Source organism: Macrotis lagotis, chromosome 1 (genome assembly GCF_037893015.1).
Source record: "Macrotis lagotis isolate mMagLag1 chromosome 1, bilby.v1.9.chrom.fasta, whole genome shotgun sequence".
Lineage (NCBI taxonomy): Eukaryota > Metazoa > Chordata > Mammalia > Peramelemorphia > Peramelidae > Macrotis > Macrotis lagotis.
The window spans coordinates 857,922,136-857,947,865 of record NC_133658.1 but is presented as its reverse complement, the minus strand read 5'-3'; the positions used below and the strand labels follow the sequence as shown (position 1 = coordinate 857,947,865).

The window sequence follows — 25,730 nt, the reverse complement described above, 5'->3', positions numbered from 1 at the left end:
CACATTTCATTCACTTATGCATTTTCTGGTGGGTACAGAGTTCCGTGTTCACAATTTTAGCCTTTGGCTTAAAGGGACAATTGCATGGGACTCTCTCTTCAGTGGTGGAGATTACTCAATGTCCCTTGCCTGCAAAAGAGACAAGTGAGCTTGATGAAGAGAAGAGATCCAGTGCTTCTGGCTTCCAGCTTTGAGAAAGAAAGCTCCTGGAGGGAAAGATTCTGGAAGAGCCTGGAAATCTCAAATCTTATCCCTAGCTCCAGCCTACTAGATACTTTGGGGAATTTCCTCTTGGGTGAAATCTAGGACTCTCTTGCTTGAGCTGTTTTCACACCCTCCAAAGAGAGAGCTCAGTAAATCTGTACTGTCTGGCATATATTCTATGTATACTTTGTTTCCTGTTTTGCTTATCCACTTGAATAAATGGGTTTATTTGCTATGTGTGCTGATTGTAACATGGGTATTTTGTGTCAAGTTTTGAATATAGAACAAGGTCAACTTACCTTGAACCTGCTGTCCTCCCGCTAGACTAACAGTCTAGGGGAGTTGATTAATCTAATTCGAGTCTGGGACCCTCTCTTTGAGAGCAGAATGAGCAACCTAGTCCCAACTTTGTGCTTCTCCTCCCATCACGATTCAGTCTCCCTTCAAGGGTGGAGGAGATAGACCTTTCTATGGACACACATAACATACAATAGCCCACACCCCTTAAATAATGTTCAGGGGTTTTTGATTTGTCACATTCTTCTGGGAGTCCTATGATCTTAATTTGTCTTTCTGCATCCTATCTTCAAATTCAATATATTTTGCTTAGAGGATCACATATTCTTTTAAAATTAGCTTTTTTGTTACAAGATTGTCCTTTACTTCTGTGCATTTTTATTCCCAACCAGTTCTTTCATTTCTTTGGAGAAGGTAACCACCATAGATTATTTTCCGTTCTACATGGATATAACATTCAATTCTATACTTTCCTGTTGTTGAATTATTTTAGACTTAACCCCAACTGAGAAATTGAATCATCCTATTATCTTATTAGTCCATGTCTTCTTGTAGTTTTTTTACTTAAAAATTATAATACAAGGCCATAAACTCAGCTTAGTGATGGGATCTCTTAAGTTGATTAAAAGTTTAGTCAGCCTTTTAAAAAAGCCAAATTCCAGAATCCTCGGACCAACCACAGATCCAACAGGTATCTAATCAGCATGCCTATCTTTTCTTAGTCCCTCTAGCAACAGACTTTCCATCTTTCGTCACTTTTGCAAAGTTACCAAGTATGTTGTGGAACCTGTTATTTTTATTTGCATCTGTCATTTGGAGCAATCTTGCATGACACTCAATAGACTGCAATACTTCCCTAATAATTAGATTGGTTGACCACATTCATTGAGGTGAAAGGATAGCACAATGGATAGAACACTACCCCTGGAGTTAAGATCCAAGTTCAAATCTAGCCTCAGACCCTATGTGATAGTGAGCAAGTCACTCAAGTTTCATTTCTCCAATACACTTGTCTTACAGCTAGCAAATAGTTCTGGGGGCAGCTAGGTGCTACAGTGGATAGCACACTGGCCCGAGTCAGGAGTACCAGAGTTCAAATCTGACCTCAAGACACACTAGCTGTGTGGCCTTGGGCCAGCCACTTAACCCCATTGCCTTGCAAAAAAAGTTGTTCTAAAGCATAGCTCTAACCATGCCCTGCCCTCCCTAAGAAAATACAAGCACCTGGCTCCTTGGCAGTTAACAATTTGGTCCTAGTCTTCATTATGAGGTTTATTTCTGACCCCTTAATACACTTTATGTTCCAAACTGGTCTACTTTTCTTTCCATATGACATCTAATAACCAAAGCATACTATACTTTCCCTAGTATTGCAAACTATCTTGGGTCACTTACTACCTCACACTTAGGCGGCTACTCATGCCACATTTTAGAAATCTCTGGGACCCTTTTAAACTTGAGTTCAGGTGTCTCATCTTTCCTTACTATCCACAGTCGTCCACATCCTCAGCCCCTATCATTAAAATGTTCCTCATCAAGTAGAAAACAAGCTCCTGTCTCTGGAAACCACTCACAGTAGGTTAAAAATTTATCTGGCCAGATGTGGTTCTAAAGCTATCCAACATCATCCCACACTGAAGCAGGTTGGACTGCCTCTGGCCCCAATTTTGGGGTAAACTTGGTGTAAGGGATTAATGGAATAGCTTCATTCATTCAGTTTCCAAAGCAATTCCTTTCAGGTTTGATTATCTTGTGTTAAAGCCCTCACTTTGCCCATTGTAGATGTTTTTAATTTTTATAAATCAAACTTGTTCTCCCAGTTTCTTGAGAGCAATGATTTGACAGCCATTCCACGACAGGGCTCTCCCTACAAACTACCCTGGTTAAACAGATTCAAAATTGTTTAGCAGGAAAGTGGTTAACATCACACCAAAACAAACCCACCTAAAAGCTAAACCAGATGTAAAGAAAAAAAGTCATTATGTGGAAATGAGGGTTAAGATTCAATCATGAAATACTGGAGCTAAAAAAGCTGCATCTTATTGGTGTTCTCCACTGTACAAGGATTCAGAGGAATGTAGGGAAGATGCAATGATGGTACAGTGGATATAACTGTCAGTTCAAATGAGGTCTAAGACACTTAGTTGAGTGACCCTGGGCAAGTCAATCCTATTTGCTTCAGTTATTTCATCTATAAAATGAACTGAAGGAAATGGGAAACCTTTTCAATAGTTTTGCCAACAAAACCCCAGATAGACATGATTGAAATGGCTCAACAAAAATGTGGACATTAGTACCCAGATCAAAAGAATTTGAATCCTTTAGGGAGGGGTACTGGACAATTGAAGGGGGAAAAAAAAAAAAACATAATCCATAAATGGATCCCCCCCCACAATTTCTATTCTTTTTATAATTTTGCCTTGACCAGTCATTTTTCAATATCACTAACAGATTTCATGTCTGTGGATCAATTTTATTCTAGGGAGAAAAACAGACTGAAAAGAATGGCTGAAATGATTCTTAACTGTATCAAAGTGCTTCTCCCCAACACACACTTTCAGTGTCTGGTTAAGTCCGGAGTTTTCTCAGAATGTTTTTAAATACATAAAATAAATGTGATTTTACTGAAATAGTTATTTAAATATAACCAGATCTATGTATGAGTAATGGTGGTCTGAAGGAGCCTATGATACCCTCTGTATTTGCATCTGTGATACAGCCAACACATAACTGAATAATTGCAACAGCATCTTTAAAAGAAGTCAGACATGAACAGAATTATTTAAAGACCTTTATTAACAGGTGCTTGCAGTTTGTGGATTTTTGAAAAAATCAGGTGTACTTTTATACAAATTAAAAATGAGGTTCTTAAAAATCTCAACTTGACCAGATATGAAACAATTTAAAAACCTTTAAAGGTGTATTGAGAAAACCAGGCTTTTTAAAAAACATGTTTGTCATTCCCCAAAAGAGACTTTTTTAGGTAAAAATAATAAAAACCCCATGCTGCATAGATAATGCAGAGAGTTCTAGTTATCTGGTCAATAGCAAAAAGCAAGCACTTAGGTCTTCCGTTCCAAATCTTTTGTTCATTTCTTATTATTGCTGGAATTTCATATTCTTTCTTCTTGTATGATGACTAAACTAGAAGAAAAGAAATAAATGTCAGATTATATAGGTTGCTGAGAATATCACATTGACAAAAAAATCCATTCCTTATCCTAGTCCAATCTCACCTAAGACCTGTGTTAGCTAAATATCCCCTAAGAAAGTTTCAAGTCTTTTACTTCCTAACTCCTTTGCTCCACACAATGTTCTCCCTAAAAGAGAGAGCTATCTTTTTAAAGTAAGCTCAGAGCTGATAAATTCATGGCAAAAATGGATATTGGGCTACCCACATATCCTGGGAGGTCTTTTTCCTCAATAGGAACAAATGCCTCATTTATAATCAGAAAACAACCTGTCAAGGGATATTAAAGTGGCAAAGTCATAAGTCATCATTTGACCAACAGTATAACTGACTCCATGGTAAAGCAATTTTATTGTATGATGCAACCCTACAGCATCGATGGTGTATAAGGTTATTTCAATGAATCATACATGCTCATAGTAGTCACATCCTGCTATCCAAATTAGCAGCAGAGTCTCCTATCAACAAACAGTTAACAAAATAGGTGGAATTATTAAATTTCAGTATTTCAATGTTAGAAATAGAATAGGAAATGCTTAAGAGGTTATTTCCCTGAAGATTGGTCTAGCTAGGCTATGAGAGCTTTTGCCCACCACCCAAGACCTTGTATATATTTGTCTTAAAAATTTTTAGGCAACCCATACAAATTCTTGGAAATTGAGGAAAATAGGAGCTACCCAATCAGACCTGAATTGCCAAGGGTGTTTTTTTCTATGCTTATGATTTCCACAATCACCAAATTACCCGGATGATGGTAGAGATGGTAAGCCGGCATTTACTCAGCCCCGCCCTGCTCAGCCTCGGGAGCGGACGTATTCTCAGCTGGTGGTTCGGCTGCTTTTGTCTCTTTGCCATCTTGTGGTTTAGGGTTCTCTGGGCGTCTGCGTCGGTAATTGAAGTTACGGCGGTACCGACGTTGAGGTGGCTGCTGACCCTGGGTCTCATCTCCTTGGTTCTCTTTGTCTTCTTCATTACCTTCCTCTCTAGGCTGTCTTTGACGAGGAGGGCCCCTGAAATCAAGTTAGTAACACTTGGAAAGATGCAACTAATTAAGGTCAAATCATCCCAAAGTTAGTCAAGTATAACAGAAGGCTATGTCCTGGAGGAAAGTTGATAAATCCAGTATTTTAGATTCAATTGTTTTATAATTTTGTATACCCAATCAAACCAATTTTCTACTATCTTTTGCTAATTTCTCAAAGAGATTCGACACTTTCACATTACGTCTACAGCATTTCTTTGAAGGGAAAAAAAGCCTACTTTTCCCCAATTGTAACTTGCATGGAACTGCTCTAGCCATGGAAAGTATCCTAGCCTTCAATTTTAGAAGGTAGAAAAACCAACTTTAATCTGAGAGATAAGAGCAGTTACCATCTGACCTGACCCAGATTAAGTCTACTACAAAGAAGAGATATGGAGAAAACATAGATGAACACTGCTATAAGACCATGAGAAGTGGTAACCCTATTAAATTCCACTACTGTAAACAATCTAGCTACACTTTACAAAAAGCTGAACAAACTTTAACTTGATAGAGCCACACAATATGCTGGAAGAAAAGAGCAGGGGAGAATGACAGTGGTTAAATAATTCTTTTCTCTGGGGACTATATATATAATAAAGGCAGAAAACCACAAAAACAGAGGGGCAGAAAACCACAAAAACAGAGGAAGGTCAAGAACTAAGGAAAACGCTATTAAAAATGAATAAATCTGCAAAGGAAGCAACATTGAGTAAAAGAAAGCACTTCTGGGATTGATCGTATACACCATAAGAGTCATCCAAATTTTTCATCAGTACCATACATTTCATCACCTTCCTGGCTACCTTTTTAAAGTATCATTTTCCATTCAGAGGTACCACCATATACCTTCCTCCACCCCTTTATAGAAATTTGATCCTTGATCAGAACTATTAATATTTTCTACAGCAGCAGAGATGACTCTCAATGGATGAGGGGAAAAACATACAAATCTGATATATATACCTAATCCACGTTTGTTTTAGGGGGAAAAAATGCCAACTGTCTCCAATGTGAATTGTTGATACAGAATAGTAACTGTAGGCAGAGAGAGATAAGAATAAAGCAAAGAAGTGAAGTCAAATTGAATGAGTTTATGAATTCTCTAGAATAAACCACAAATTGTAATTTCAAATCAGACACCAAAAAATTTGGCCACTATACTAACAATAATTCTTTCCAATCCCTAAACCCTCCCATCAAATTCAACTTCCTGTTTCATCTCAACTCTTGCTATTTTAATCTCTTTTCTGAAAATCAGGTTAATTCTACTAATCCACATAATTTCATTTCTTTGTATTTCAGACTTCAATATTTTACTGGGGGTCTACTCAATATAGTTAAAAGCAATAGATAGTCTGTTCATAATATGACACTCTTTGCTGAAAACTTTTCTTCATTATTTTCATCTCCAAAGACCCAAACCTAACTGACAAAGTGATTCAATAATGATCAGACCAGGTCCCAATCAAAATCATGTCCATCACATTCAGGAACCCCTTATCTCAAAATAATTATAACAACAAAAAATTTGTCTCAACTTAGTCATTGTCCTAAAAGTTCCTATCAATGTTCTCTTTTTTCCTCTCCTAGGCACCAGTGATTTTAAGGCCATCACTAATTTTAACTCGCGTCCCACGATGACTCCAAGTGAATATACATGGACCTCACACAGCAAAGATTTTACAAGATACGGTCTATCTTATAGGAACAGTATATCATTATATAAACATTCTATATATCAAAAGCTTTTCCATTTCACCCTGTGGCTTTCTCTATAGGTTAAGGCAATAGCAACTGTGCTTTCTCCTTACATTTGCCCATATATATGCACATTTATGTTCCATTCAACATACTCCTAAAACAATAGTCTCTCAATATGAACTACTTGACTTCTCTTCCTTACTTTATAATTGTTTAAAAACTGTGATCATTTACAATTCAGAAGATGCTCTTATAACCCTATTTCCATGAGTTTACCTAATATACAAGGCTCTCTTACAACCTTTAGTTTTCCTACAAATTCACCCTTCATTTTGTTGCTCTAGTCATGTTATTCTTTTGAGGAAATCTGTTTACTGAACAATGAATGGCCCTCCAAAACTTAGTTTACCACCTTTCCCGAACATTTCTTCTGCCCATCCCCAAACTAACCAAAATGGAGGACTGTCTGTTGCTTAAGGGTATTGCAATCTGCTTATCTGGTCACAGTATGTTTTAATTGCTTCCCTTTCTTAAAATTTATTTAATTGCTTCCCTTTCTTCACCTCTTAAATATGCAGCTCAAATGTCATTTTTCTCCATGAAGATTTTGCAACTTTCATTTTTCAATTCTCTAAAAATAACTTATTGCAAAATCCTTTATAAAAGTCACTTTGAGCTTAAACCTTGATGAGCTTCTCCAAATTCTACATGAATTAATGTTATCCTGTATCATAACACAGAAGTTAGCTATCAATGTACTCTCCTTTATCAAATTTTATCTTTACCTCCACTGAGTAAACACTTAGTATATTTGGCTAGACAGTAACTTACTTGGTCCAAACTTGTCCTAGGACAAGAGACAGCCAACTGAAACCCATCCAAGACAGATCTAGCTACGAGACAGTCAACTAACATGCTTACTTTCTCAAATTCACTTCAATTTTTTCCCAAAGGGTCTGAAAGACAATGACTTTTCCAAGGCTATCATTCACTGTTTATGAAATATTTTTGGAAATATTTCATAAAAAGGTTACCCTAGCAAACATGCTTCACAAAATACATAACCAGGCTTTACTGATGAAGTTGGGGTGAGAAAAATGTTAAAAAGGGGATACAGGTCACCTGGAGACCTGTGTAGACAGGACAAGAGACACCCCTCTCCCTTTGACTATGTACCCAGTCTATTATATATTCCTTTCTTACAATCAAAGACAGTTACACTAATATCTGTACAATTTCAAGGCCGGGACAGTTTCCCAAAATTCACCCAAGTCTGTGAGCAGCATTTACCAAATACAAAAACGTCAAGTTATTTAGCACCAAATTATTATCTTTATAATTCGTAGAAAAGAATAGCATAATATTACAGAACTATAAATTCATAAAGCACAACTTGCACATTTTATAGAGGAAACTCGCATTTAGAATTTAAAGACTTGCAGTAATTTAGCTAATGACATTCAAACAACCTATACCTCTAACTGTGAATTGGTTTTTTCCCCCATTTCTCTCAAGTTTATGAAGCAAAACTGAAAAACTGACTTTGAGGTTCTCTTGTGATACTATTTACTTTCACCCCCACCATTGAAGACTACACTCATCAAGAGGAGGCCACTGAAGTTTATATCATTATTGAGTGATCACCTTGAACACATCTTGATTACTTTGGGAATAAAGTTGCAGGAATTCAGCCCTCAAACAATAAATGAGACTAAAAGCTTTCAAAGTTCTCTTTCAGCTTCTGGGTTCTAGGATTCTATCTGGTGACCAAAAAATACCCTTGGCTCAGGAAATACTCAAATAGATCCTGTTAGCATTTCACCAATGGCCATATGAAGATAAGAGCAGCATACAAAAAATGTAACTTCCTGTTTTGATTATTATTCAAGAACATACAGGACGAAAGATCTCAGCTGTCTTCAAAAAGTTCTTTCCTTAAGAATAGATTTGATCACATTACTCCCCTATTCAAGCTATTTCAGTAGTTTTCTATTGTTTCTAAGCTAAAACATAAACTGTTTTTTGAAGTCCTTCATATCCTAGCCCTTTCTCACATTTAATGATCTAGCCAAAGTGGCTAGATTTCTCACAGCCCTTTCTTCTTCCAGAGCTCTCAAACTTGACTGAAGCAGGTCTACTTTGTACATTAACTCCTTGAATCCAACTGCTATTTTCTCCCACCCTAGCTAGTTGCCTTGTATTTATTTTTTCTATATTTGCATGTTATTCTTGTATTGTTTACTAAAGTCTCCCCAAATAGAAATACAAGATCTCCCAAGAGCAAACTGTTTGTCTTTGTAGCTTATTAAGTACCTACCATTTAGAAGGCATTTAACATGCTTGTTGATGAAATCACTTTTCCAACAACACATTTGTTTTAACTCTAACAGAGAAGGTTCTCTTCAAATAGGCAATATAGTTTATTCAAGAGAAAAGAGGAACTATAAGGCATTGGGAAGGAAAGGTGAGAAGGTAAGGTGAATTTAGATGTTAGAGGGATTTTAAGGTCAGGATGGGAAAAACAGGAGATCCACACACTAAGGCTAAGAGTTTCTAAATCTTGACTCCGTGGCAAACCTCAGCTTGTTGAAAGAAAACATTTTAACTTGATTCCTTTTGCCTGAAACTGTGAACTAAGAGACTGTAGCAAAAATTCATCTCTTTTAATATTAACTTTTGAATTTTCAGATGACCCAGAAGAAATTCTCTTCAGTTTTAATACCATCTGAAAAAAAAAGGCTTAATCAAAGTACAATCCTGAGACCACCATGCTAAAGGATTGAACTTTTCAGGATAGAAAACATTCCTCACTTCCCTGCACTTTTACTAAGAGGAAGGAGGAGCACCCTGTTATAAATCCCAATTCCCATAGACCAAGATGATGTGTCCTATCTAGCAAAAGTAGTTTGCCTGGAGAAACCAGGATCCATCTTCAAGTCTGAGCCTCAAAAGTCTCAGTAACTTACTCCCACATTAATATACTAATAAACCTTGTTGCTTCAGGGGCTCATCTACATAATATAGATATTCATTTTTCCTTACCTTAATGAATGGCTCATAAAGAATGATTCATCTGATCAAGCCAGGAAGGATTTGACAATCACCATGGAGTCTGGGACTTCAACTTCAGAAAGCCTATCCCTTACCTTCCCCAAGGCTTCTGAGGAGCTACCTTAGACACCAAAAAGATGTTAGCTTTCCTGTGAACATCTCAGCTTTCCACTGTAGTCCTGACTGCAAAAACCACCAGGGAACAGCTGGGACAGAGTATCTTTTTCATACATCTGCTGGGACTTAGATTCATAATTTCTCTCTGAGAAAAGTCAGTATGGAGCAATTTCTGTGTCATCTGGGATCACACCTGGACTAGGGAAACAAGGAGATACCCACTTAGAATTAATTTGGATGCTTGTGGGGAATGTCAGCAAGAGGAAACTGCCTCATTCAATAGTTGTATTTCTATGTCCAAGGGTAATGGGTTAAACAAAAAGTACAAAAAGGTTGTAAAAAAAAGTTGTCAAAAGTCATTCAATGTCCTCCACCCCAAGGTAAAAAAAAGTAATTCTTTTGCAGGGAACTTCAGGAATAAGATCAATAGTGATCTCTCACAGGTTAAGTTCTAAAAACTTAGTAGGTTTAACCCAACTAAAGAAAGTACTTCTGTGTTGAAAGACATCTTGTTTCAACTAGGCAGCACAGTGGATAGAGTATGGAGCCTGGAGTCAGCAAGACCCAAGTTCAAATCCAGTTTCATGACACTTACTAGCTGTATGATTTTGGGTTTAAGTCATTTAGCCAGTCTGCTTCAGTTTTCTCAACTGTAAAATGGGGGTAACAATACATATACATCACTAGATGTAAGGATTAAATGAGATATTTACAAAGTACCTGGCACCCAATGGACACTATATAAATGTTTATTCCCTTTCCCTCTATTTTTCTGTTAAGGGAAAAATTCAGACTGAGGAGCTGTACAGGTATGGAATAAGATAAACCATAAATTCAAATCCTCCAAAGGAGTTAATGAGACCTTGAGGCTAAGTCTGCTATTCCAAGCCCCACAGGTGGGATAAAACCCTGAACTTAGCCCAGTGTCCTTTCCACTGCACCATGCTGAGGAAAGACAAGAATGAAGGAAAGGGGAGGGAGGAAACAAAACAAAGGGATTATTTAAATCAATTCATACAGTGATTACATGGATCCAAGGATGAATTTCTTTTCAAACTGCTATAAAATGATATTCTATCATTTTAGCACTTGACCTTTTAACCTATCCAAGAAGGAAAAAAAAGTCAAGTTTGGGTAAAATTAGTCCAAAGAGAATCCTAAGGGTCAGCTTATTATGTAACCAAGAGAATAAACTACTGCCTAATTAGCAGCTTTTTAGACTATATATATATATCAATGTATACAGATATAGATAGGAGTACCATTTCTCGGAGAATAATCAGGCTTTTTTGCTACTGCAAAGATTAATTCTCAACTTTATCCTGGATGATACAGAACTTTGTTTTTAAGTACTCTCAGTGAAAAGAATTCAAAAGGTTTAAGGCAACTCCACTAATGTAATAGAAACATTCAATTTAAAGACAATTTTAAACTGAACTCATGTTCAGTATTTCAAAGACAATTCTCAATGCAGAAAATTCCTCTACACCAAGGCAGATGAGTGCTATTTTTGGCACAGTCCATTTCTGCCTAGGGACACATTGAGAAAGTAAGAATATACCCAGGGTGACATGGGTTCAGTACCAGAAAAAAAAAAAAAAACCTTATCTTGTGGTGCCTTCCTCTTTGTACTAATTGGTTCACTTTCTCTCTATAGACTGTAAACTCCAGAACAGGGTCTTTCTTTGCACTTCCCAGTCTGGCATAGTGCCTGGCCCATAGTAGGTAACTGACTGACCTCATGTGCCAGAACATGCTAAACATCAGGGCTCCCACCTCTCTACCCCAGGACAGAGGGAGGCAGAGAGAAGAGTGGGCAACCACACCCACAGACCCTGGTAAATGTGACCCCACATGGAAGCAGGGTGGAAGAAGAGCGTAGCCTGTGGTCACTCAGTCAATATTTCTCAAGATGTCTCTCTAAGCCCATGTCCTGAAAATGACAAACTTAATTGGACTTCAGTACAGATTTCTCAGTACTACAGAGGACGGCAAAGAATTCTAAGGATTGTTTTTGGTTGTTTTTTTTAAGGGGGTGAGGTGGGAATTGGGGCAGAATGTGGTACAGGAAAAAACCAAGGAATAGAGCCTGGGATCTCATCAGTTAACCACTGCCTCAGCCAGACAGGCCCGAGGTCCCAGGTTCCAGGGGTGGCTCTCTGTATCCCCAATATGCTATTCCACTCCTGTGGTTAAGTAATTACCATTTCCTAAGCTCTAATACAATTGATAGCTAGTATATACTAACATCTCACTGTCCCAACATCAAAGGACAAGCTGTTCTATACACAGCTGATATTTTTGTGGATTACTAATTCAGACCCATTCTGAATGTGCTATATACCATGCTGCCCTCAGGCTCAAACTTTGTTCCCATAATAAATGGCAGCTTTGGCTTTTTTGGATGGGATTTGGGAAGAGGCAAGTTTTTTTGTTTCTTCCCTTGCTGACAAGATTATGCTGCAGCATTGGCAGTCCCTGCGCCTTTAGTAGGGTCCTTCCCTCCAATGTTGTTTGGTAAAGTAGAGAACCCAGCTTCTTAATCAGGGGCATGGAACCTCCAGCCCATGGGTTGTATTGGTCTGGTATTGCTAAGATAAACCCAGGTAGAATTCAAAATTCAATAAATCTGGGAGTTTTTTAGGAGTGCAATAATTGTTTGACCAAAGATAGCCCACAAAAAGTTTTAACTATCCAAATGGCCTTTGGCCCCCCTACTCTAACAGTCTTGAGACATCTATTAACAGAGACCATTGCTCGCCTCTGGGGCCCCTGAGCTACATACATTTTGACTATCTGACATTAGGTACTACCATTTCAGTTGGATGAAGGATTTATAGAAAACCCAAACAAACCACTTTCAGAAGCATTAAATTATCAAAGCCTTTAGGTTCTACCAAACATACCTAGTCAAGAAAAATTGTTGACAGAACTTCAGGGCTAGTACTGATAATGAAAAGTCACCCTTAGGGGAGGGGCCTTTGCTTGAAAATTCATTCCAACATTATTATAGTAATTATGAAAGCAGAACTTTCTACATATTAAAAGGAGCCTGCTATGCGTTAACTGCAAATAAATTGCAATTCTTACTTGGTTCTCTAATAAAAGCCTAGAAGTTGACTTAAAGAAGGATACTGGTATTTACACCACCTAGCTATTATATGGGCATGGGGAAGATTTAATCCCAATGCTACCTGAATTGCACAGCACAAAAAAAACTTACCTTTCCAGGAAAGAGCCCAGGTGCACCTGCAAACATTGCATAGACACAACGCTCTGGGGGTCCCCTGCTGTCAAGAAACCATCTCCACCACTGCTTCAAGCAATCTATCTCTAGCCTAGGCAATTCAGCTCAACACACATTAAAGGTCTCCTATGTGCAAGATGCCAAAGGTATAAAGGTGGAGGAAGATTGATTCAGAGTTTCTTGGAAGTAGAGACTAAGGAAATAAAGAATAACTGCTCATTTATTTAGAAGGGGAAATTCAGGGAACCCCAGGCAAAGGTTTGGTTAATATATATCAAAAAAATATATAGAAAACAGAAGAATCTTCCCCTCCTCTCATACACAATCATGTAATAAAACCCCATGTGGAAGGGGTATATAGAGAATATTAATAACTTGAGGTGATCCTTAAAAGCCACAAGTGGTCTAGAACTACATTTTTAGAACCATGTTTTGAAATTATGATATCCCATAGGTAGAAAACAGAATAGTAACATATACCAAAACGAATTATTTTGTTACCTGATATTCAACCACTTGGGGTTTGTAATCTATCTTCCCCCATCCCTAAGTTGACTCCATTAATCTTTTCTGCTAACCAAATTCCTTTCATTAAGAATGATTTATAGCTAGCTATCCCAAGAGTTCCAAAAACATTAGACTGTGAGAGACTTCTCTTTCCCTATGAACAAACCTAATGAGTTTTACATGTAACAAATCACCCCCCCCATGAAGATGCTACCCCAATCTCCCTGTTGAGTCTTCACATCAAGCCACAGTTCATAAATGTTCACTATCACTTTTAAAATTTATTAATATGGGGCAGTTAGGTAGTGCAGTGGACAGAATACCAGCCCTGGAATCAGAGGACCTGAATTGAAATCTCAACTCAAGACACTTGATTACTTAGTAGCTGTGTGATCTTGGGCAAGTCACTTTAACCCCCATTGTCCCACACACAAAAAACCCCATCAATATTGACTCTACATCTTAATTTGCCACAAAAGCTGTTACAATAAAAAATTAACACCTCCCTCTGAGGTTCCCCCCTCCACTATGTGTATCTTTTAACCTTACCTAGCTTTAAATAGAGAAATCTTACCATTTTTCAATTTCCATTTTTGCTGTTTTAGTAAAACCACGTCAACATAAGTATTTTTAACCAACGTAAAAAAAAAGGCAGAAAGTACAGCACACCTTAGACATAACTGATTGAGGGAAAGGAAATTACACCTGCCCACTGACTGATAAAAGACAAAAGGGTAAAATAAAAACTGTTAATATTGCGAAATAAACCAAAAAGGATTATTTTTCCCCTAAAAAAGAAAAATCCATATACAGGTGCTAACAAGCGTGACCTGCCGTATACTTAGGAATTTTAATTCAGAATTCATCAATATAGAACATACCTGCGGAATCGTGGTCTATAACCCCGATACATATTCTGTCTCACTGGTCTACCTTGTTCTCCTGCACCCTGGTTGTCAGCTCCCTAGAAAAAAAATACACAATACACATTAAATCTACCAAAACCAGATCATTCCAAAAGGATGAGTATAAAGTAAATCACCTGGTTTCTTAGTTCACTTAATAAAAAGTTCAACTGTAGGTCTGACCTCTAAAGTCAGTAGGTAATATTTACATACTGGCTTTAGAGGTCAGTAGGTAATATTTACATAGAACTTTAAATGTTCTAAAAGTATCTACTATCACATTTAATCCTTAACAGTATTCTACAAAGTAGAAGTTATTATCCCCATTTTATAGTAGGGGAAAGAACCTGAGGCAGATCCTAAGTAACTTATTCAGGGTCAAAGAGTACATGAAATGAGATGTGAACTCAGGTCTTCTTGGTTTCAAGAAGTGGTAAATATTCATTACCACTATGCTCTAATCCAATATAGGTAGTGTCTGTATTAAAATTTGTGAACTGCTCAAGTAAGAAAATTATTATACATTCATCTTACAGTGGTTATGAAAAATTTTTTAAAGAAAAAAAATCCACAGGCATAAGAGTTCTTAAAATTTTAGTCTCAAAGAAAGAAAAGCCAGTATATTATTATCACTTCTGTGTGATCTCCATAGTTAATGTCCCATAACATTATTACCTCCATGACTTCTCCCTGCACAGGAGGGTTGGAATACTGTGGTCGACGCCCATAGGGTCTCCGCATGTAGTAAGGTGGGAACCGTCGCCTGCGGTAGGGACGACGCTGTTGGGGCTGGCCTTCTGGAGCGCTCTCTGATCCCTCGTTCTTTTCCCCACTCTCACTATTCTGGTAATTCTGCTGGTAGTTCCGTGGAGGACCCCTACGACGTGGATAACGTCTGTAATGGTTACGGTCGGCTGCATATTTACTGCCTTGTACTGGAACACCACCAGGGCCTGTAACATTAGCTGCCTCCGCACCCTACAAAAGCCATTACAAGTTGATAGTGATACTCAAAGGAAATCAGAAATAATTATATTTACAAAATTCACAGTTAAAAAAACCAAACAAACAAAAAAAAGGTTTGCTGTGGCCAGGGGGTGCATACACACACCACGTGACTGAAATGTATCAGTTCATCACGGCTCTGAAGAGATTGCACACTAACTGCAGCCAGCACACAATAGGAAAGCTATATATAAAGCTTGATGAACCTGTATTTGTGGTCATCTGACCCATCTACATTAGAGTCACCATCAAAACTCATTATTTCTGGACTGAAGTCAAACCTTTACACAGAAAACATCCTCACCTTTTCTCCTTCAACAACATCAAACTCCACAGTCTCTCCATCTCCTACACTGCGAAGGTACTTCCTGGGGTTATTCTTCTTTATGGCAGTCTAGTAATATCACATTCCAAAATTAGATTAACAGGGGTGAATAATGTGCTTTTTCATTTAAAATGTACCAGATTTCATTATTAAGTTTAATATACTTGGATATACATTTGACCTAAAGACGAATTGAAATGAAACCATTAAGTTCATTAAATTTAGGAAGGCAGGGACCACAAAGACCTATATCCACAGACTAATACTCATATATCTTATACATGTTTTTTACCCTTATTTTGCCCAGTGCTTACCACTGTTTTTAAAGAAATTTTTTAACCAGACTTGTGATTTCATTGTGTAATCAATCAGTTCCTGGGTAGGAACTTCCTTCTACTAATTAAGGTAGATACCTCCTCTTCAAATTAAGACTTTAGAGAGTGGCCTGGGGCACTGAGATGTTAAATGACATGCTATGGGTCACAGAGTCAGTACAATGAAAGAGGGAGGACTTGAACCCAGGGCTTCCTGACTTCAAGGCCAGTACTCTTATCTTCTATGCCATGCTGCCTCGCAACTTTCCTACTAATTCACATGCACTCTCGTGTTTGCTATCAGCAATGTTGAAAAAAAAATCTTCCCATGTCCAACCTCAATAGTGGCCGGCTAGTCCCAACTCAGGGGTTGGCTCAGATAACAGGAAAATTTAGTTTACCCATTAATGAGCTAACCAGGTCTCAATTTGGTCCTTGGCTTTATTCCACACCAAGCCATCACAAATGTCAGTTGAAACCTCACTTCCTGGGTTTCTGGGGCCCAGAGAATGATATCGATAGACCTGGCATTGGTGGATTCCTCCTCTCATTATTTAATGGCACCAGGCAACTTGGGTTATTTCCTTCCCAGAAATTCACCAGAAGCTTTTTTCAGTCTGCTAGACAATACTAGAGCTACTCAAACATGCTCTGTGTAGCAGTCCCAATACCTCATTCCTGAGTACAATAAGGACTGTGAATGAGGATTCTATTCCTTGGGCTCCAAAATTGGGTAAGCAACACTAAGGAGCTAAGCCATGGTAAAGAGGAGAAAGAAAACCATTCTATGTCCCCCATGAAGTGAGTGGTTTTTCCTCTATTATGACTAAGGATTTTGGTTGCCTGCAAATGGGGTTGGCTTTGTAACAAGGTAACAAAGAAGATGAGGTTATTGGGTCTAACCACTGTCTAGAACCTTTGAAAGCTAGTCCCCTTATCAACCAGAAAAACCTAGTACCCAGAAAAGAAGTGAATCAACAGTTAAAGGTTGAAACAGTCAACATAATAAAGGGGAAAAAAAGTTCCCCCAGACAACATATGAATCAGTACAACTGAATACTGTGATAGCAAAATGGAATCAAAGTTCAAATAGTGTTACCACCTAAACCATCCCTTGAACTTAATTTTAACTCTTTATATACCAACTCTATGTTACCTGAAGCTATGGGAGATTAACAATTGCTTTGAATAATAGATCCACAAATAACACCTAGTCCTTATTTTGGTCAACAGTTCCAACTTCTCTTAAAGTAGCAAAACAGACAAGTTTTTACTACGTCTTAATTTATGTATTATTATAAAGAAACTAATAACTGATGAAATAAGGACGATAGATGGGAGGGGAAACAAGGAAATCAGATAACCAAGGGTAGACTGTATTCAAACATGACTGCTGAGAAGTCTGTAAAAGAAAAATTTGTTCTAAAATGAGTCAAACCCTCAATTTTTACAGTCAACTTGATGACTGGGGCCATGGATAGGAGCAATGATATGGCTTAAAAGCTATTGACATTTGGTTTTGGAATATGTTTTTGTACTTACATTTGATCAAGAGTACACCTGATGCTTTGAGAATTCATATGCTATTATTCTGTGAAGATACTTCTGAAAGTGTTGGAAATTGACCTTGCCTCCCCATCCTTCCTCCCCTCCTTCCCCAATTTTATACTGAATATAAAGATCCTTAATTTCTACAAAGCAGCAAGCTAAATAAAACTGTCTATCATCTCTAAGCCCTCTAGCCTTTTTGGCTCACACATTCCCTGGGGTTGGGAAGGAGAAGAGAGATAAATTATTAAGTGTTTTCTTTTTTGCTAGGTTATAGGCTATAAACACAAGAGAAAGATCAAACCATTTAAGCAGAGTAGTGATATAAAGAACAATAAAGCCTGTTGGGCTCTAAACTGCAAAATCCAGAGTAATTCCATTGCCTGTCAGTTTGTGCACATGCAAAACGCAAATCTAGTCTTTCAAGGCTTATTTCTACATGTGGCTGTAGCCTTCAGGAAAAGCCTTAGGAAGCCTCAAATCCAACAGCAAACTACAATCACAGCATTAAGCTTTAGTTTGAGATGCTTGCTCTACTCCAAAGCTATTTCTAAAAACATCTAAAAAGTTACTTGAGTAAAAAAGTTCAGCAAACTACATCTACCTTGAATGCAATTTTTCTTTCTTAAATGACTACCTAATCTGAAAGTTACTGAACTATTATCCATCTCACCATTCCTTTTCTACTTTACTTACCTTCAGGTGATCAAAATTTCCTAATTTTCTAATTCATACACTCAACAATTACATAGCCTCCTATGCATTGGACTCTTCAGGATTAAAAAATAATTATTGCCTCACCTAATTCGATACTAACACAATTTGTCTATCAATTAAAACATCCATTTTAAAGTGAACTGAATCTATCTCAGGTTTCAAACACTATAAAAAGTACACCTGACTCTGGAATACAGCCCTATTTCTTCCAAGTCCCCATCTTCAGTTTACACTAGAATATGCTATCTCTTACCAGAGATTGTTCTAATGGTATTCTGAATGAAAAATGAATGAATGAGGAAGCATTTATTAAGCATTTACTATGTGCCAAGCACTGTGCTAAGCGCTGGGGATACAAATACAAAAGCAAAGACAAAGCATGCTTCAAAATACCCATGTATTTATACCAAATACATTACTATCACTTCAGAAAACAAGGAAGCAGAAGTCAGTTTGGTGGTTATTTACCAATCCAGGATTTCAGGTTATAGCACTTCAGTCAGAAGTGTCGATGTCTGCACAATCACTCACCTGGTGTACAAATACATCTTCCTTGGTGTCATTCCTGTAAGACAAAAATCAAGGTGGAGGAGTCAGAAATGCATCCAATAAGTACAGCTGGGTTTAGGAGCCACTTGCAATTTCTACTTCCATGGAGAAGTGGTTTATCCACATCTATGACCAGGACTCAACACTTAAAGTTCAGGCAATAAACCTGAACTCAAACTCAATTGACCTAGCTCCTCAGAAAAATTCTAGCCAAGTGAGAGTTTATAAAATTTATTAGGAGGGATTAGAACTATGAAGCTGTTGGGCCTGCCATGTGGGAGAGCCCCATTTTCTTCCCAAAAAGGATTTTCCCTTGTTCTATTGTTCCTTGACCAAGCCACCCAAAGGTACCAACACAGACAAAATAAATGTAAAATCTCTTTCAATAAAAGAGGGGTGGCTAGGTGGTGCAGTGGGTAGAGCACTGGCCCGGAGTCAGAAGTACCTGAGTTCAAATCTGACCTCAGACATTTAATAATTATCCAGTTGTGTGGCCTTGGGCAAGCCACTTAGCCCTATTGCTTCACAAAAACTAAAAATAAATAAATAAAACATAAGAAACCCAAATCTCACCTATGCACTTGAAAGTCAAAAAATACAGAAAACAGCTATCAAAGGTTGAAAATTAGATGAGTTTAGAGTAATCACTGACTTTTTAAAGTAAAAACTGATAAAAACCAGGATGTGTGTGTGTGTATGTAAATAAATAAAACTGCTGTAAATCATAAAAAAAAAACTAGAAGGAGGAACCTTGACTTGCAGAACTCAGGAGGATTGGCTGAGGCAGTTCTGAAAAATTAACTCCAAGGTTGTCCGATCAGCTCAATCCTTGAAAAAATGAAAACATTTATTATACACTAAACCAAAGTAAGACAGTCTGACTGCTAAAAGTTTACTTTTGATATGGGGAAACTACACACATGAGGAAGTGATATTTGGATTGTCAATACAATGAGTTGAATCTTATTAAGTGTAGATAATTCAGCCTTATCCTGAATAACAAACATATTAACGAAAAAAAAAATTCCTCCTCTAAAATTATCTTTACAAATACACAAAACAGAAATTCTCAATTTTATGGTTGAGAATCCCGAGGACAATAAACTAAAGAAAACAACCAACTCCAGAAGGATTCATGACTTACTGTTCTCTCCCATGCCACTGTGCCTTTTCAATGCATACACACTACTTAAATTATTCCAACACTGATGCCAAAAGCTATGTCAAGCTGGATGACCACTCAGATCAGTTATGTTGAATGAGCTCCCCAGTAAGAAATAGAGTTGTGCCTTCTCCATGTTAAGAGTTGAGGGAGCCTTTGCTGAAAAGGGAGGGGATAGGGCAGCTGAATGTATAGCTGTCAATCTTTACTAGAGGTGTGGGGGAAAGGGAGGTATTTGAACACAGGTCATACAGATTTGCAAGGCCAGTTCTTTAATCCATTTCATCACCCTGCCTTATTTGTAATGTCAATTCTGGGGATATGAAATTCTTTCCCAAACATTCTTGTGTTTGAAAACAAACCAAAGAAATAAATTTCTCATTGAAGTAGCATGGCAGGACCAAAGACAAAACCTAAAAATCAGCCTAGCTTTGCTACAGATTTGCTTTGAGTTTGATCATGTCACTTCAACTCTATACCTTAACTTCTCCCTTCACAGAATTTTATAGTAGGGTTTTCACAGACTATATAATAGGCTAGAAAATGCCACATTTCAAATATATAATCACTGGTGGCATAGTGGATAGAGCACTGGGCTTGGAATCAATTAGATTTATCTTCATGAATTAAATCTGGCCTCCAGACAGTAGCAATGTGATCTTGGGTAAGTCACTTTATGCTGTTTGCCAGTTTCCTCAGAAGAAGAAAATGGCAAATCCCTCCTGGACCTTTGCCAACAAAACTTCAAATTGGGTTCAAAGAGGCCAGACATAACTAAAAAAAAAAACAAAAAACTAACAAACAATTGAACTACCATTAAATCAGGAACAAAGTTTTTATCTTTCTGTCATCTATGCACTAACTGGGCACACTGTAGTAAGGTTAAGAATTTGTTGCAAAAGGCTAGCTAGGTAGGTGGCACCATAAACTAAGCACCAGCCCTGGAGTCAGGAGGACCTGGGTTCAAATCTGAACTCAGACACTTATTACCTAGCTGTGTGACTTTAGGCAAGTCACTTAACCCCACTGCCCTGCAAAACCCAAAATGAATGGCAGGTAGTGAGTAAAGATAAAGAACTGTAGTATTGAAATGGGACATGTGGGAACAAAGGGGAATTCTCTGGAGAGAATTTTGCACAATCTAGGCTAATAATATAAACCAAGAGGAGAACACCTCAATTATTAACTTTCACTATTATCTAAAGATTTTATACAATCTATGAGGCACTATAGAAAACCACAAGTCTACAGGAAAGTTGAAAGTAAAAGCACAATTTGAGTTTAAAGGGATTTCAAGACCATTTAAGCCCAACTCATACTTAAAAAAGAATCTGGCAAAAGAACAAATTGTGTACTTCCAAAGACCAAATTAGGAGTAATAGTTTTAGGTTGGGGGAAGGCAGAATCAAGCCTCCTCAGTATGATGGAAAAAATTGAGCCTGTTCCAAAATGGGATAGAATGCCTTAAGATAGTAAACTCATGGGGCAGCTAGGTGGCGCAGTGGACAAAGCACCGGCCCTGGAGTCAGGAGTACCTGGGTTCAAATCTGGTCTAAGACAATAATTACCTAGCTGTATGGCCTTGGGCAAGCCACTTAACCCCATTTGCCTTGCAAAAAAAAAAATAGTAAACTCATTACTGAAGTGTTTAAGAAAAAGACTAACCAAGCAACTCTCAAGGGATTCTATCAGTTTCTTATATTGCTTCTCATATAAAGCTGGAACAGAGGTCTACAGACTATTCTTAGGTCCCTACAACAGTTTAATGCTTTCTACAAATGGAACATGAGGGGCCTTCTATGACAGATGGATAAGCACACAACAGATCCTTGTAAATATTTTCCCCAAAGTTAAAATTTGTAGGTCAGAGATGAGGAACATTCAAATAAGGAAAGCTTTGAATTTATGAAGATTGAAAGCATTAAAGGGGAGATTAATGGATGATCTTTAACCCCTCCCTTCATGGCTTTGAAGGTAATGAGTACCATAGGGTGAAATAAAGTGATCAAGATCATTATTAAGCAGTTATTTTCAACTACTTGGAAGCAATAGGAACAAACTCTTTATGTCCCATTAGTTACTATGAACAACATGCAGAAGATTATAAGTTACTCCTAACAGAACTGACTACAAATGGTCATAATAAAGGTGACAAATCATAAGCCTGAGGTAATACTTACATCTTTTGTATGTATTTTCTCCCAACTTCCAGTCTAACTCACCTTCCAACTTTCCCCGTAACAATTCTAACCCATAACGACCTCATTATTATTCAACATGTCTGTAATACCTTGGTGCCTAACTATTTACAGTTTCATTTATTCATCTAAAATGTTTCTCTCAATGGCACCAAATTCATTCAACATCTCCTTTCAATTCTTACTTTCTTCAGATTCCTGTATTTCTAACATTGCTTTCTGAACTAATCTCCTTTGATATTACTGTTCCTCTAGTTATAAAAACTTCAATGGTTTCCCCATCAGGAAATTGGAACTATCTAGTCTTTTATTCAAAGACCCTCCCCCCTCCACTGCTTGGCCCCCAGATTTCTGATTTCATTTTTTCAATATCATTTCCTAACTCCCAACTTTTTAGATTCAAGCAAACCTCTCTGTTCATGATTTTCTCTATAATGTATTTTGTCTTTTTTTACCTCAACAGCAATCTAAGTTATACAGGAAATATCTAGCATTACAGAATGCTCCTCTTCAAAACTTCCTATGAAAGTTGAGCCCAAACTCAACAATATATGTGATCACCTCAGCACTGACAGCACTTTCTCATACCACCCAATTTCTAACAAGTCACTTACATTCCTCATTCCATGCCTTATACTGTATTGGGTAGATGACAAGGGAAAACTTGTTTGGAACTAAAATTTGTCTGCAGGTAATACATCAATTAGAAGATATGGAGTTGCTACAAACCGTATGTACAGAAAAGAATACAAATTTTTCATGCTTCTAAAATGTCAAAATGCTTTTACCTTACCCAAATTTCAACTAATGGAGGCTAGGGGAATTTCACGTCACTAGTTAAGAACAGGTAGATGACCACCTATCTGGATGTCAAAATCCAACTTTAACTTTGTTACCTAAAAATCTGTTCATTATTTTAAAATAATTTTTTAAAAAGTTTGAGGGAAGAAGGGCTATGAAATGGAGGAATGGGTGCAACCACCATGCCATTCACATCTCTAAAAAAAATTTAATATATATTAATACAAATGGTTGATAAACAACCATTTTTAACTCTTCAAAGGTTGGTTGAAAAACTAGACTTGAAACTCAGTTACAGTTCTGTTTGTCACTAGAAATAAGTCATGTTTCAATTTCCTGAGGTTATTTACTTTTATCAGCTGGTTTAGACTAACATTCTATTCTCAGCAAAGCAAGAGCACCAACAATGCATGTGGCCAGGTTCTGTGCTAAGCACTTGGGAGTTAAGGGCTATTATGATCCTCATTTCAAAGAGATAAAAAAGCATTTGCTCATATGGTAACTAGTGCATTAATTCATAAAGAGGAAGATCAACATCAGTGACAGAAACTGGGATCACCTGAATTGAGTATTAAAATTCACAAAATCTTCTGCACAATTAAAACTGTCTTAAGCAGGAGCCAGTCTGCAAGCTCAATCGATATATACTGAGGATTGTCAAAGGTCACAAAACCAAGTGTTAAAGATAGGTCTCAAATCCAATGTTCCTTCTATTGTACCTACAAGGCAACAAAGCCAACAAATAGCAGACCTCCAGATCCTTATTAAAGTTATTTTCCCACTATGCTTTTGCTTTTTAATGCCCCTCTCACTGATGGCTCCCTGTCCTGGTTTCCACCTGTCAACAATCTTAATTATGTTTGAAAATAATACAAAGAGTAAAAAAAGGAAAAAAAAAACTTATATTCTTTTATCAAACTCATTAATGCTCCCTTTTACCTCCCTAAGTTTCCTCCTATTCCCATTTGTGGTACAATCTCCCCACTCATTGAAAAAACATACTCTGCAGGGTTTCTTACATATAAGATGATTTAAAGACTAGGAATACTCTGTTCATTTTAAGAATGCTAAGAGTTACACAATCAGATCATTTTATATTGTTTGTGGGTTTACTTGTAATTTCTTATTCATATTCCAATTTATTTATTAAGACTTATGTGTTAAAGTCAATAATTCACATATTGTTCTCCTCAACTACTGCTAGGTAGGATGAGTACAGGACATGGTATAATATGCAAAAATCACTTGCTCATAATCCTAGCTGAGAGGTACACTAATCTTATCACCTTCATGTTTATTCAGCAGAGGCCCAGTTAGAGAATAACTTTTGACAAGATGAACAACTATACTGATGTTAACTGACTAGAGAAAAACTGAACACCACAGTCAAATTTTAAGAGAAAAGAAAAATTTGGAGGTTTTAAGAAGGTAGAGGGTTATGACTTCTTTCAAAGAGCACAGGCATAACAACTAGCCTAGTGATTTAAGCATGCAGGTTCCTCAAAATGAAATCATAAATGCTTTTCTGATACTGTGCAACACCAGCTCTGCTAATACTCAAGCCTTTTGAAATGGATAGGATAAAGACATCCAAATTGCTAAAAAGGCACTAAAGAGGGCAGCTAGGTGGCAAAGTGGATAGAGCACTGGCCTCTGAGTCAGGAGTACCTGAGTTCAAATCCTGCCTCACTTAATAATTGCCTAGCTGTGTGGCCTTGGGCAAGCCACTTAATCCCATGGCCTTGCAAAACTAAAAAAACAAACAAAAAACAAAACAACAAAACCAAAGATGCACAAAGACAGGCTGGCTGAAACATCTTCTGAACTCAGACAAGGTGTAATTCACAGACACTCAAATCAAACACTAAATTAACAAGGAATAATATTCCTTAGACACAGAACAAAGAGGACTGTAATATTCAGATATAGGCCAACTCATCCCTATGGTGGTTCTTTTGGAGATCACAAAGCTTAGGGGATATGTAAATTCTATAATCCATTTAGTTGACAACCAGTCACAGAATACATCTATTCAACCTTCAGAAGGATTGGGTAAAGCCCTAAACAAATCACAGCCAGGTACAGATTTGAAGAAAAGTGCTGTGATTAAAAGTCATACTAGATTAAAAAAAAAAACTGAAAAAACCCCCAAGAAAACCTTAACTTCTGAAGCAGAGTACCAAATGCTCTTTAAAAACTAAAGAGTTCCTGAAATTCCATCTCCAGAAAGCCATGATCAGAAGTGTCTTTGCTCAGTCTGAATCAAAGGCTAAGGCCAATTCCCTGTTCTCTACTTTCCAATTTTATGACCACTATTCACACAAGATTGAGAATAATGTTGCAAATACACTTAATAACTTAAAAGTGCTTTTTGGTATATAATTCTCTTCCCTGATAGGATCTGGTTTCAGTAGTCCACCAAGATGGGTGGATACTAGGGCCTAAATTCAAGTTTAATCTCAAAACACTTACTAGCTCTATCATCCTGGGCAGATTACTTAACATTTGGAGTAAAAGGTGTTCAAAGGAGGACTAGCACCTTTAGTCTGAGTCTGTCAATCCCTTTTCAAGGCTGCTCATCCACCTTTGGTGCCCAATTCATCCAACTCATTTGTGGTTTCAAGAAATTGAAGCATGCTTAGCAGTCACATCCCAATAGAGGGGCCCCCATCAATTTGAGGATGATCCACAGACCTCAAAACCCACGGATCACTGTCAAGTGGATGTGAAACCTTCCCCCTGGAGGAATGGGCAAATGAGAACAATTTGTTCCAATGGGCATGAAGGTGACCATTGCAGACTGTGTGGTCAGACATTGAAGATGCCTCCTGGGCCATAAGCAGTTATCTTGTTAGGGGACTTTGAGGA

At 37.5% G+C, this 25,730-nt stretch overlaps 1 protein-coding gene across 3 annotated transcripts in view; it reads right to left on the bottom strand.

Annotated features, from left to right (window-relative positions):
• Nucleotides 1-3,279: 3,279 nt before the first annotated feature.
• Nucleotides 3,280-25,730, bottom strand: part of YBX1 (Y-box binding protein 1) — a 28,173-nt gene continuing 5,722 nt past the window's right edge. Inside the window, exons 3-8 of one of the 3 annotated variants that reach the window (XM_074217812.1) lie at nucleotides 18,684-18,717; nucleotides 15,553-15,642; nucleotides 14,919-15,221; nucleotides 14,220-14,302; nucleotides 4,436-4,701; nucleotides 3,280-3,640 (exon numbers count right to left, since the gene is read on the bottom strand). In XM_074217812.1, the coding sequence (XP_074073913.1) occupies nucleotides 4,467-4,701; nucleotides 14,220-14,302; nucleotides 14,919-15,221; nucleotides 15,553-15,642; nucleotides 18,684-18,717 (745 nt within the window). In that variant the 3' untranslated portion in view covers nucleotides 3,280-3,640; nucleotides 4,436-4,466. Of the gene's footprint in view, nucleotides 3,646-4,435; nucleotides 4,702-14,219; nucleotides 14,303-14,918; nucleotides 15,222-15,552; nucleotides 15,643-18,683; nucleotides 18,718-25,730 lie in introns of all 3 variants that reach the window. The other 2 variants (XM_074217811.1, XM_074217813.1) reach the window with 2 other exon arrangements.